The 14,678-nt window shown below is 44.4% G+C and overlaps 1 protein-coding gene across 1 annotated transcript; it reads right to left on the bottom strand.

Moving 5' to 3' along the window:
* Window positions 1-12,895: 12,895 nt before the first annotated feature.
* On the bottom strand, window positions 12,896-14,253 carry LOC146191424 (uncharacterized). The gene is made up of 2 exons (XM_084600328.1): window positions 13,314-14,253; window positions 12,896-13,038 (listed from the first exon to the last, which is right to left on the bottom strand). Exons 1-2 carry the CDS (start codon window positions 14,251-14,253, stop codon window positions 12,896-12,898), a joined length of 1,083 nt encoding a protein of 360 aa, XP_084456454.1.
* Window positions 14,254-14,678: the final 425 nt, after the last annotated feature.

The raw sequence follows: 14,678 nt of genomic DNA on the forward strand, positions 1-14,678 counted from the left end.
TAAAGGTTGTCTTCACTGCAGCGGAAATAAATGGAGCGCCATTTGAGCAGTACGAATCGTGGCCAATTTTCTAAAAGCTGGATTTGTTTTTTATCGATGACACATCACAAATAGTCCCGCCATATTATCAGACCAATCCCCCTTTTATTGATAAAAAAAATTCCAGAAAAATGTGGTTGTTGTATAAGAACAATTTTGCCAGCCTTCTGTAGAGCAGTCTGGTGGTGAACGTTTCGAAATAAAAATGAGACAAGAAAAAAAGTTAATGAAGTGTTGGCGAAGTACTCATGTCCACCTTACTTACAGGTCGGTGCGCCTCTATTTCCGCACACGCGCTGCCTTTAAAAGCCAGAAGTTGCGACGAGGCGTTAGTTCTTATGCCTGTAATTGCCCCGCTCGAGTTTCGTATACACAAGGGTAAAGCAGACAGTAAGTGGCGAACTCAGTACCTCTAAATCTAGAGCCCAGCTCGACACTAACTGCGCAAAGTGAATGCTTGCTCCACGAGCGCTCATGTACTGGCGCATTTTCTTCCACGTCACTTTGTGTTTGTTACGCTATGAAATACCACATCAACAGCGTAAAAACAGCCACAACATCGATAAGATTTACCACTTGATAACGGGTCTCTCTTGATTCTAATTCCACACTAACTACAGCCTGTCCATTGCCCTCACTTTGATCGCGTTTGGCTTACAACTGCTGCACGACACTTACTGCCTAGCCAGCCCCATATGGTGTCCCAGTGGCTTTCCAAAAATAGCTCTTGCTCTCATCTTGAGAAACGCTCCTGTGACACTGCCATAGGCAGACATCGATGAAGTATAGGGTGGTCAGACAGGCTCAGAGGACGACAATGACTTCCAAACTGTGCACTCTTGGCATTCAGTCGCAAACCCATTGACGCTAACGCCATCGTTAGAGCATATGAAAGCTTGTCTCGATTGCTCAAGAGAAATGTCTAAGTGACGGCAGTTAGAGCCGCACGGGAATCGTCCAGAAGCTTTACTGTGCGACGACCAACGTATGGTCCAAAACATGCAGTTTCGTCAAGTTTCCTAGCTTCGCCTGTTTGATGAGGCCCGTCTTCTCCTGTATAGGGTGGCATTTGAATGCGTGTCCCTTATTTGATTAGTGCCCAGATCTTAAAGCGCCGCTTCCTATCTTTCGGATTCCCTCCAACTTTGTGAAGTACAATTATGACAAGCCTGAAACTTAAAAAATTCCGAATGCAGCCAGCTAATTATACACATTCATACCTTCGCTACAGTCCTTGGTTTATTTAACCGGTAAGTACAAGATCCGCGAAAACCTTAATTTTTCAACCTTTCTGGCACATGCTATTCACGTAGCTCGCCTTTAGAGTTGCCGCAATATGCAGCCGCAAGTAATAGTTATTCTTTATTGGATTAATTTTATGCCTCTCAATTTCTGCTGTGCGGCTCCCGTGACGTCACGATAGCATGAAATCAATGCACCATTTCCTGTCTGAAATACGAAGCTGGCCAATGGCAAGATGTTTCAAGACGATCAGGGAAAGGCTGCACTTTGCCTGCCTTTTGCGCAACCAACAGCCACGCCTCCTACTGCCGAGATTCGCACGCGTCGTTGCGAAACTCAACTGCTGGCAGCTGTCACCAGCGTTGACTGCAAAAGGCGACACGCTTTGCGCACGTGTCTGAACACCAGAAGCATGCACTGAGTGGACAGTGATAGTGGCGCCAGTAATAACACAAGCGGCGATGTATGTCACCATCCGTGCTCGCTTCTCCCGCCGCTCCCATGCATAGCGACGACTGTGTTTGTTCCGGCTGTCGGAGTGTCCGAACGTCCAGCCATGGCAGACAGAGCAGCCCTCTCCCCTGCAGTGGAGGAGGCCGCGAAGAGAATCGCAGTCGCGTCGAACGCTGTGAGATACCATGCTACTTCCTTACTCACAGTGTCGGGTAGTATTGTTTTCATTTATTCTTACCCGCCTTTTTATTTTAGCGATATGGCTAAGCGTGGACTGCTTTCAATAAATTCGGGAGTTCTATCTTCGGCCGGTTTATTCCTTCCACTCTGTCAGATATCAATTCGATGTACATTGCGATAGCAGCAACGACGAGTACATGCAGTACTAGTCCTTGCACGATAGCTCTTAAAGAAGACGTTTCGCTCCTTAAAACCCAATCGCTTGATCTGGTAGTCATTTCTTCAGTCTGTGCTACTTCCGCTTTAGACAACAGCTCGAGATCTCATCAGCTTGCCCCGCGGACTTCGAGCACTCCGGAGAAAGTCGTACTGAAACTTTGCGCATGTCCGAACCTAAACGCTTGCAGTTTTAGCACTCACGACAGTTACACTCTAACTGCATGAAATTTACGTTATGTCTTGAGAGTAACGTGGAAACGTGCCAGAACAAAAAAAAATGCAAGGTAATCTTTATATCGAACAAACCATCTTTTTGGATAACTGTTCCAATTATTGAAGCTCCTTCATATGTAGCCATTTACTTTACTGCATGTAGTGGTATCAACTAGCATTTTTCTATATCTGCATCGAAGTCTAGAAAGCGGAATATCACATCAGTCCTTCAGCGCCCAACCTCACAAAATGTTTATAAAGCTAGAAGCAGAATTGAGACAAGTAAGAGAAAGCAGCGGAACAGAGCAGGGATTTTCACGTACGCCACTGGTGACTACTGCTTTCTGAAAATCAAGCATACATTCGGTAATGCTCTGTGCTATCATCATGGAAGTGTTAAAAATCATATCTGTTTTCTTTTGTTATGAAATACCATCTGCTTGTTGTTAGCCGTTCAATGAATTGCACTCTACCAACGCGATATATAGCAGCCTTATTGGAAGCCTGATTAGTACAGTTACGCTCCCTAAAATACATCTATTTTCCCACAACAGAACCCCACTATTGCCGAGACCCCCCTCCTGCTGTGGAGGATTGAGAATAGCACGAAAGATAGTCCAGCGCACGTATAGATGCGAAGACAAAAGAAACAAAAACTTTATGCTCTCCTGCGTTATTCCGTGCTGTAGGTTTTCACCCTTACCCTAATAAAATCAAAGGTGGGTCTATACCTGCGAACATACAATCATCATGATAGACGCCCAAGCATGTCAGAAAGACCCCCCCAACGATCAATGAATCCCGAAGACGTAACGTTGTCGACTCAGTTCTGCTATTTTAAACTTAGAAATCAAGTTGCAGAGAACGTTTTTCTCTCATGACCTCCAAATTCTTTTTTTTTTTTTTTTTTTACCGAATCTTTCAAATGTTTTATGTTGTCCAGCTGTGATCCGTTGTCTGTTTTCCAGCTTGTACCCGTGGACACCCCGTGACCTTTGCAAAGGCTGGAAATAAAATTGCAGCAGATACTTGAGATGTTTGCGCCCGGAGGGGTTTCGTGCCCGTTTCGGCCATCAAAATCGCGTTAGCCTCAAGCGTCGCTCGAGCAAGCTGAAATGATCGGACTCCGCGACACGACGCAGGGACGAAGAGCAGATCGACGGATACCTCTCTACGCTAGAATCCTGAGGCCCGTTCGTATGAATCGACTTTCGAAGAATAAAACTTCTGCCAGATAAGGTGAATGAGAATGGTTGCGCAGCAGAATCTGAGGGATTGGATATTCGTAATACAGATGTTTACGGGAAGACTGCTATGAAACGATCCTTGCTATGCACACGGATTTCTATCAAAATTTGTATACGCGGTTTGTCTCCCGCAATACTATCTCACAGCCAAAGCATTGAAGCGGGGCCTTAATACTGCATCAAAATTTGCGTTCCGCAATACAATCCAGGGGAAAATTGACATATTTCGGCCATCACAAGATGCTGAAGCCATGACTTGTGAGCGAAGTATATATACTTTGAATTTCTACACGTATTGCACTGGTCCTCCAACCAGAAGAATACGAAGTTCATGATGCCTAGCTTTTTTTTTTTTGGATATCACGTTTAATTTAGAGGCTCTGTGGAAGATTGTAAGGTACAGTTATGAACATATTTCATAGCAATGGCATAATCTTTCAGTACGCTGCAAAATCTTGATTGTAAAGTTAGTCATCCGCATCCCAGCCGATAAATAAGACTATCAAAGAAATGTAATCCTGGGTGTTTTTGACAATAATTGTTGGGAAACTAAGGAACATTACAAGACACTGTTATGAACATATTGAGGAAAATAGCTCAATTTATCGATATGAAAAACATCGTGCTTGCATTTTTCCTGCGCCTCCAGCAATCCAAGGCTACCGAAATAAACCAATTTGCCTTGTTATTGGCAGTAAATATCCAGAGAATACTGGCATACCGAGGCAGAATCTGCGGATAAATTTATTGTTACGGAATAATGGTTTGATATCGAGAAAAATTGCGCTCGTAAAGAACTTTCCAGTGAAAAAAATGCGCTTGTCGATCACTCCCTTCCGTTCTATTCTCAACCCTGATTCCAAGACTATCGCGCAGAAAAAAAAAAAAAAAAATGCCGTATACAGACCACTCAAGAAAGAGGCTACCGGTTCATGATGGACTCAAAACTTAATGCCTTCACGCTCAGTTGCGGTTCGCAATTTCTACGCATCAGTTCTCGCAAAATCTCGCAAACTTATTATGTTCAAGAGTGCGGACTCTAAGTAAAGTAAAAGCGTTGTAATTGTACCCGGAAGCAGAAGAACAAAAAAAAAAAAAAAGATGTTAGCTGTCATAGAAAACTACATAGTTTGGTAAAAAAGAAAGTGGGTGTTTAGTGAACCCCTCGGTGGGTCAGTGGGGTTTCCAAGAAAGAACGATTATTTACTGAATGACGTCATTAGTCGCGAAAAGTTTCGTCAGAAAAAAGAAGAAACAGAACAACGAAATATTCATAAAAAATGCATTACGATTCGCTCATGCTACAAAATTAGACCGCAGCGCGGCTGGAATACGCTTTATTAAGAAAACAGTCCAAGCTCCTTCCTTACCAGACAAAAATATGCCGCAGCCAACGATTAACATAAAACAGGGACAATATTTCTCGGAACATTTTATCGGCTAGAGACCATCGATGTCTTTTGTTAGTCCTGCGTCAAATGTCAGTCTGTAGTTTTTTTTTTTTTCTTTTTTTCTGTCATGTTGCTTTTTTATCAGTGTCGGTGCTACATCGCGCTCCCGCTATACCAAAACTTCAACAAACACTAAAAGATATTATCGCACTTTTGTAACGATGTACAAGCGACAAACACAAAAAAAAAGTCATCAAGGTTTTCTTGGGCGGCGTATTTTTATTTGGTTAAAAAAAAGCAAGAATCATCCACAGAAGGCAAAGCATATCAGATGTTGCTTTATATGAATATATCCTCCAGAATGAAAGCAAGTATTTAAGCAAGGTGAAACAAGGCGAATTTCGCTTTAAACCATTTCGGACAACTTGGCTGGCATATATTAAATGTAGCAAACTTCTGAATGTGTTTAGTCGCCATTGGTCACAACCCAACAGTTTTCCGGGCTCTTTGGAAATACTTCGGCCCACCCATCAACACCCTCAGTACCTCCTGGGAACACTTAGTCGTAACCTCGCTTTAGAAGTGATTGTCAATGCGCTAAAACAAGTGAGTACGTTAAACACGCTCATGATTAGTAAGCGTTTACGTTTGAAATTGTGATAACTTTGGGTTTTCCCGGTAGAGCCAAACTGCGCACAGTTAGCAACCAGTCGCTACTCATCCAAGGTCTGGGTCTCGTGTAAAAAAGCCTCCTTCATCGATCATTACAACATGAAACTTCTACTATTCATGTGGAAGTCTACGTCAATAACGGCTAACTACAATAGAAATTGTGAAGGAAAAACAAGAAAAAATGATCATTCTAAATAGTTAGTAGTTAGGTCCAGGCATTACAGCCCCAGCAGCAAGCATAAAAAGAAAACGCCAAGTGCAGGAGATCCTCACCGTAGTTGAAGAGGCACCGGGAATCGTAGTTTACACAAACTACGCCATTCTTATCGGTAACTTTAAGTGATATAAAGAATGACGTCAGTCAAAATTGCGCTTCCCATACTGCACAAAAAGTTAACCTGCGCCAGCACTCCGAACAAGCGAGTATTCTTCGCTGCTACTCTCCACAAGCCAAAGTACACAACTGAACACATCTCAGAACCTCGCTGCTGTGTTTGCATAAGTGGCAGGAGAACGCGGTGTCTGCATGATGTTCACAGAGCTCATAAGGAAACGGGAGCTCCGAACCCGTTGTGAACTTTGTAGAAAAGCCCATGCAAATAACTTTAACACTTTTTCCATCACACGTACATCTCACGACACGTGCTGAATCACGGCAATCGCGAGCAACATTTCAATACATAATTTTCTAGGAATAAAATTGGTCGTTTTAGATTTAGAAATACACCATCAGTTCAAGAAACAAACTGTCGCAACGGAAATGAGATATAAAACGGTAGATGTGGAGAGCCTTTTTACCTTTGGCGATAATCCGTCATCTGTCGAAAAACCAATTTGCAGTCGGAAACGGTCTCCGAAGATAATCCGTCTGGGATGGAGCTAGAACGACCTCGTGCCAGCCGCACTGCTCGCCGACTGATCCCCGACCGAGAAGAGGACCGGGCGCGCGGGAAAAACTATCCGAGACGGCTGCGGGGAGCGAGGGCAAAAAAGTGCGCCAGCGGGACAGAAAGGAAGAGGAGGGAGAGCGCCGCGAGATGCTGCGTCCGCAGCGCCGCGCGGGGCTCCTGGCGGAGAGCGTCGGCAGCTGAGTCGGCAGACCGTGCTCGTGCTCCAAAGGAGCTCTCCCGTCTCAACCACGCGGGAAAGTTACGAAGTCAGAACCCTGGTAAAAACGACCCTTCAAATGACAAAAAAAAAAAAATGTAATGAAAAAAAAAGATGCAAATTAGGATGCGAAACGCTCGCTGTAAGTGTTGTTGCAATCTATTTTGACTGAATATGCATAGTGGTGCCTCAACCCTAACTAAACTGGCTTTTCCGTGTGTGTACTGTGCAAGTCATGAGGCTTTGCAATGCTTTTCAGGTGACTTTGTGCCTGGGCATAACGTGAAGGCGCGACATGAAAATGCAAATGAGGATGAAAACATGGATTGCTTGAGATCCGCTTTAAAAAGTCAAGAATGCTTTCTCATTTAACAAAAATCGCGTGCAGATAAGAGGCTGTATTTCTAAAGAAAGGAACGCCCACGAAGTAGACCGGAGAAATGAACCACTAAAGCAAGACACATGTGAATATGAAAGAAAACCTTTAATGTGAACATTTAAGAATGACCCGCCTATATGTACCTGCCATCGGTGAAGACCAGCCATTTGCAAGGCGTAAAACAAGTCCGCCTTGATTGATCCTGCGTCATGTAAATTCTCTTATATTTTGCGTTTTACAAAGCCGTTTCTTTTCCATCTGTCCGCAGTCACGTATAGTACATTTTCAGCAGTGTGTTATCTTCCTGTGATCGCTAAAAGCACTTGATTTGCCGAAGAACATATTTTTCTTCCCATTCAAAAAGAACAACTGCAGAAAGCCTTGTTGTCACAACAAAATGTCTGTGCGGTTTTTGTTATTGAACCTGTAGTGACAATAAAGATTTCTTTAGTTAAAGTAGAATTTCATGTATTTACACCACATGAGTACAACAGAACTATCAACTACAAAAAAGTGCCGCAAAAAAGAAAAAAAACGAGAAGCAAAAAATACCACTACACAAGTCACATAATTCGGACGGTATGACAAAACTACAGAATGTTTAACATATTTTTGCACGGTTCTATGGCTATTTTTTCTTTGCTAGTTTGATATTATTCAGACAAGCACTTTTCTGATTAAATTATTTTGCCCTACTTTTCCTAGTTTCTAACGTTTTCAATTTTTTTATGTTTATCTGTCTTTCCCTCCCTCCTGTATCCTCTTCATCCTTTTCTCATTGGAGTGACATGAAAGAGTCGCTTTCGACGCTTTCGTACTTAATACGTTGGCACCTAATATTCTACTGGCAAGTCGCTACTACAGTAAGTTTAGTTTGCAAACTCCATCGACCCCAATACGGTTGACTAGCCATCCAATCCTCAGGAAAGTCTCAAACAGCACTCTCACATGCCTTAGACACACAGTCACGAATTTTCGCCCCGTCCGCAAGGCCTCTGCGCCAAGCTTCGTAAGACCATTTGCGCAGCGTACAGCGCACTTCCCCGCCGGCATCCTCCATCAACTCATCTCTATCCGCCCTCCTCTCATTTCATTCATCCGACGCCGGGCAGACAATCGTATTCCACTCCGGTTTAGCATGACGCGTTTGCTTTATCTTCTCATGGCCTCTCTTTCGAGACTAGGGAAGCGGAATGTGTTTGGATGAACTGATCCATGCACTTTCAGAGAGTGCCTCTCGTCTCCAGCCCACTCCCCCACTTCTGGGGACACTTAAATAACCATTCGTCCGGGCTCTATCAGCGCCGGAATGCCAGAAGCAGAGATACGCACGTACGACAAAACACATCGATGCGCCCCAATTCATCTCGGTCTTCGCACTCACCCGACAATTACGCATCAGTGCCCATGGCGAGCTGCAAACAGCGCAAAGGGACCCATTCAAATCGTCTCGTCATATGAGGAAAAAAAAAAAAAAAAGAAAGAAAGACTGCCATAAATAGAGCAGCGCAGCTCTATTTCTTTAGCGGACATTATTTGAAAGTTCGGCTTTCTGCAAAGAAAATATATCCGCTGAAAATGCTCAACTTGCTTCTCTGCTTAGTGATTGCTAACTCTGATCTAAGCCCGTCTGCAGCACCAGAACTAGAGCTTGGGAATGAAAAAGAAGCATAAGCTACTTTCTTGAGCAGCGTTCTTTTTTTTTTTATATATATGTAACTGTGATATAAGCGTACGTCAAGTATCCGATTGGTTATCCTATGCACCTACACGTCAGTGGGAATGGGACAGCAGCGATGACGCTGCTAAGGGCGTTCTGCTTTCTTAAGCAGGCTAGTTAGCCCTATTCACTTTGTTATAAGCGTACTAGTAACCGCAGTTTAGTGCTCGTCCCATGCCCACTTACTTTGGGATTCATCGTTGCCAATTGTTGTCATGTTCTGAAACTACTGTTGTTATCATGAGACGTGGAGACGAACCTAGGCCCAAATAAACATAATCCGAATAACGCCGACATATCATCTGTCATAAATAATCTCAGAAGGTGCACGTCTTGCTGATGCGATAACATGTTTAAGCGAAGTGAAGGCTAGTCAACAAGAGCTTGAAGCCGGGCAAACAAGACTTAAGGCTGGTCAAACAGCTTGGAACTGGTCAAAAACAGCTGGAAACTGAGCTAAAGCAGTTTCCATAGACACTGTGTCAGACGCATTAGATCGACTGGCAGCTCTCGAAGCAAAGCCAAGTGCTTCCGCGGTTTTCAGGATGGTGCCCACGGGCATCGGGTTGTATATGATGCAGTTCGCGATAAACGTTCTCGCTTCGGAGCCGCCTTGATGAGTTTGAAGGTCCATCCCGAAGAAATAATCTTATACTTTACGGTGTCACTAATGAAGTCGTTGAAACCTGGGCTCAGTCCGAGCAAAAGATGTGTGCTTTTGCTGAAGTATTTATTTTTAGAATTTTCCATTCAAGGAATTTCCTGGGCACATCGCCTTGGTTCTATGTTCATTTAAAATAAATACCGGCCTATTTTTGTGAAATTCGCTTCATCAAGGTTAAGTCACGCATTCTTGTTCAGCGGTCAAAACTGAAAAACAGAGGTGTATCTGTACAAGAATATTTTAGAAGAGCTACTAGGAACTCGCGGGAAAAGCTTTTAGAATACAGGGAGGCAGATGGCGCCAAATATAACCTATGTTACAACAGGCTATATATAAACGGAAAATGCTTCGTGTATTGTGTCGAGACTGATAACGTGTACGACGTCGAAGCACCCATCGCACAGGTATGGAAAGATGACGTATAAACCACGCAGCCGGGATTACTCCATCATTTTTACATGTATTAGGAACATCCTCCTAACGCTCCTATGATAATTTTTTTTCTGGCTGCATTAATAACTGCTGTACATCGTCCTGTGTTGTACTCTGTTATCTGCTACGTTAATAATACACTGTGTGTACAGCCAGATGCATGCGCATTGACTTAAGCTTCCTAAACTTGAGTTTTCCAGAATATTTCACTTCAGCGAAAGCTGCTACCTCGAACACAGTGACATTAGGCGGGAAGGGCAAGGAAGGAGCGTATGTAAAAGAAAAACGGCTGTCCTATCAAAACAGCTGTCCTTCTATCCTAAGAATAGGGATACACCTGATACGACAGTTTCTAAAGCGGAAATCGAAAGGCAAATATGCGCTAGCTGCTGCTGCGACCAGAATCAGAACCCAACGTGCATTGCTTCCGGTTGGTTAAACACTTAGGACGGTGGCTGGTGGTTTTTTGCGAGGGGCACTGACCGCACGACCTATATATAAACCCGCTTGTTTTCAAGCAAGAGTGCGTTCATTGGCCTATAGTTTCTACTACTGGGGCAAAAGTTTTCAGGACACGAAAAAAGCGAATTATCTTGCAAGCGTCACATTATTTGGCGATCTCTTGATTTCACTTGATGTCGCGACATGGGAGTCTAACTTTCCGACCACTAAGTCTCGTGTACATTGTGTTTTCTATGTAGACAATAATACAGAGCGTCGTCTTGCTCAAAACGAAGGGTCGTAGGCTCTAATCCCGCAAATAATACTAAAACTTAAGCGCAATCTAAGCAAAGTCAATTACTTTTAAATGTCAAACTAATTGTGACATACAGTTGCATCTCATGTTTTAAGCATTTTCGTACTAGTACACGTGACGTCATGTTTAACATGAGGGTTGGATGTGTAAGCTTTCCTCCCGAAGACATGTGGCTATGACGTCATGAGCTTTTCGGTGCCATTGTTCCTGGACAACGTCAACGGGTTTGACTTTGTGGCTTAATGCTTTCGCATTGATACCTGCACCTAAATACGTGAATATACAAGTGCAGCACGATGCTTTATAGCCTATCAGTTGCATGGTGCCCGAAAACGGCTGGTAAGAAATAGCAAGCGCAATGCAATAAGAGCATTTTAGTACAACTGTTTTGTTCTGAGCTTCTTTTCGCCTTCACCCTATGTTCTCCTTTCAGAACGAGTTTTGGTTACATCATGTTTCAAGCCCACTGCTCTCACTCTCAGTTCAGTGCAACGACCTCAGATTGAGATGGGTGCTGAAATCGTTTATAGGTTCATTTATTGAATAAGTTTGTTCTGTGTACTGTACCGTGCCACATATAAGTCGCGCTGGCAAAAGTTCTCGTGCGATAGCGCTTCAGCGTCGCTGACCGATAACTGCCGTGTGCAGTCGGTGGTCGTCTTCAGAACCAGTACCGAGCCGGCTTTAGTAGCTGCAGCGGAGGAGAAAAAAAAAGGAATGCTTTGAAAGTCTGTAGGGAGGCTTCACCGACGTTTCCGGAATGTCTTTATGTTTGGCTGTTAAAACGTGCCCTTACAGCTAAATAATAATACCGAAAATCAGAAAATTTGGGTCACAGCTTTGCTTCGAGGTTCTTGCAATTCTTGGGAGGCTACTCAACTTTGACAGCCTACTTTCTGCACGCGTCAATTTGCCAGGCTTTCAAACTGAAAACATTGCAGAGTGCAATATTTGAAATTTATTACCAGCATTGTATTCATGATAGCGATCCCTGCCACTGTCGAAGCAATTTCTTTCATTTAAAGTAAATAAATTACATGCTTCACGGTCAAAACAGTTGCTTGTTTTCATGTGGCGTTCTATTAATATCTAATTTTGACAAAAGTGCCGTATTGTAGTATTACCGCGCATATCTTTACTGTAAGTATATTTTTTTAGAAATTCATTAAAAGGGATACCATCGGTGACCCTGTAATCCTGAATATATATTCCTATGTATGCTAAATGTCCTTGTTGGTAATGTTAACAGTGCAAAAACAAAATCTAATTGAAGACTTAATGTGCATTCCATTTAGCCGGCTGTACACATTCATCTAAGACTGGCATGTAAAAAATATCATGTCCCGGAGTCTAAATGCCTCTTCAGCCCTCACAAATAATGAGCAAGAGCCATTGCTGCTTTTTGCGAGGAATTTGAGAAAAGAGGGTTTAAGCCATTTGAAGCAAACAAAGCCTATCTTGCAACGCTTTACCGTGTGAAACGATGCTCCAATCAAGTTCATCTTTCTAGGATACCAATCTTAACTGCGAAGCAACTGAAGGATATTGTTATATATTATAATTCACGTGTTGACGGGAATGGTCTAAGTTAAAATTTTCTAATAAAGTTCTTGTTTTTCTGCTTTGACAACGAGTAGTTGAAACTGCCTTATAAAACCAATGGGCGCCGTTTGTAAAACTAATTTATTGACAGCCGTTAGATATCGTAGATACTTTTACGAGCATATTGATCGAAAAAGTGAACCGTTTCGCTTCAGAGCTTTGTCTCGTGCTCACAGCGAGTAATTAAGATGGTCATAAAAACCAATCGGGTGCGTGTTTAAACATAAATAGCCCAAAACTACAAGCCCGCCGACGGATTATCTCTGAATGTATTGATTTTCATGGTGCAGTCTTGAAATATGGGGAAATTTTTGGCAGAGATTTCACTCCGCTAAACCTAGTTAGGCAAAGCAAAAGCGTCGTTTTGCTTGGTTTTGCTTTGGTTAGGTTTAGACATAGGAAGGCATGGTTCTGCGATGAAATTTCCGAAACGATGAAGTCAAAAATTACGTCAACTACAAGAGGGAACACGTGATGCTGTATCTGCCGTCAAAGGTCACTTGGTGGTCAAAAACCCTTCAGAGATCAAAAACCCTTCAATACTACTAATCAGTACTTGCCTTGTTAGGACCATGTCCTCAGCCGAGGTCCATACGACTTCGTGGGGCATCTGAAGAGAGCCTAAAGTCCAGTCTGGCGTCAACCGACACCAGGGACATCTCGGATGATGAATCCTCGAACGAGAAGAACGAGGAACACTCCTCCATGTCGCTGCCGGTGCCTGCACGCGCTTTTCGTGTTGCCAATGATGATGCAAGCCGTAAGACCTCAACATTCACCAAACTTGCCAAAGCCGCATGAATTATTGCTCAGGATGCTTTAATTAAATTTTACCTAATGCCTCGTTAAACAATATACCGTCCCCTGAACTGCTACACTACAGGTACAGCAAGACTAACATGTATCCTTCCTAAGCCTACATATTCTTTCCTCTCATTTTGTCCCTATTGGCTGAAGCTTTACACACCTAGGGTTGATAGATAGTATCCAACTTACCCTGCTGCGTGTTGCCGGCAAACGTCTCACTTTGCAGCAAAGCGGCAGTTCTCGGTAGTGCCAAGCCACTGTTGAGCGGTGCGCGCCTCATCGGTTCCGTGGGGACCTTCCCGTTGACCACGGCAGTGTAGGTGGTGAGCGGTATTGCTTGTTGATTAAAGCAGCCTCCACTTGCCTCCAGCACAGCGGGTTCCCGCTTCAAGGTTGCTGATTTTGAGGTCGTAGCAACTACTGGTACAACTCCACCATTTCGGGGGTCCTTGGTTAAGCACGGAGTAGTCAAGCATTCAGAATATGGCGTATTTGGTCTCTCTTGAGCCCCATATATACCTGTAAAATTTCGCGATTCGAGAATCGAGATACTTTTCGAAAGCTCTGGCGAAGACGCAGGCTGCAGAATAGAATTATACAGAGATTCGAAGCAGGGACCCTCGAAGATCTTCGCTGAGTGCCGCCTGCTCTGTGTGCTCTTGGGGGTTCCGGTCCTGACGCTCGACAGTGCGCTCAGGCTCGGCTCCAGGACAGTGCTGCAGCCTATTGAACTGGATGCAGCAACGTCCAGTCGGCTCACCACTGTCGAGGTGTCGGACAAATGCAGGCCCTCTGGTGAAGGTAGTCCGATAGTCTTCGAGAACGACTCCGGAGTACCCGCAGCAGCAGAACCAGACTTAACAGAGTCCAAGAGGTCGCGTTCGCGAGTCTCCCACTGGTGGGGTGTCAATGCACTCTCGGTATCCACTTTGAAATTCAGGCTGGGAATGAAGCGTTCCGTGCTATCCTCGACCACGGCTATCTGGACCGGGCTTTTGGTTAGACCGGACGCGTCACCACTGAACACGCCGCCAGGGCCAAGCTCCAAGGCCTTGGACCTCAGAGCTTCAGCAATGGTCTGTGGGTTCTGCAGCTCAATTCCGCAGACCACCTCGGCAGTCGTTATCATATTAAGCTGCTCGCCGCAAGGACCTAAGTTACCCTGATGCGTGGTAGCAAATGCATCTGGCTGCGCCACCGTGGACGGAGGTCTGGCGCAAACACCTAAAGATGGCTGCTGCAACATTCCAACCGAGGGAGCCAAAGTCAGCTGCTGATCCATACAAGTGTCACTCAAGCGGGCAGGCACTTGCGTTTTATCACAGGCAGACAAGCCGCCGTGGTAGTGCGCCGGTGAAATCGTGCTTTCCTGTGGCACAGCTACAGTGCGCACAACACCAGCGGCTAGGCACAGCTCTGGAGATGGGCAGGTGTGGACGATCTCCCTGTCGGCGGTGTGTGCTAGTTCGATCTGCTGGGCTATATATTGCGTCTCGTCAAGAGGCGGCACCGCTGCCATCGAAGCGGAACACGGACGTGGAGATGTCGTCGATC

Source organism: Amblyomma maculatum, chromosome 4, assembly GCF_055883805.1.
Source record: "Amblyomma maculatum isolate TAMU_Amacu chromosome 4, ASM5588380v1, whole genome shotgun sequence".
Classification (NCBI taxonomy): Eukaryota; Metazoa; Arthropoda; class Arachnida; order Ixodida; family Ixodidae; genus Amblyomma; species Amblyomma maculatum.

Coding starts and splice junctions, on each gene's coding strand:
- LOC146191424 (XM_084600328.1), bottom strand. CDS start 14,253: ATGATAACGACTGCCGAGGTGGTCTGCGGAATTGAGCTGCAGAACCCA. Junction 13,039..13,313: donor TGCCGGCAACACGCAGCAGG/GTAAGTTGGATA, acceptor AAGCGCGTGCAG/GCACCGGCAGCGACATGGAG.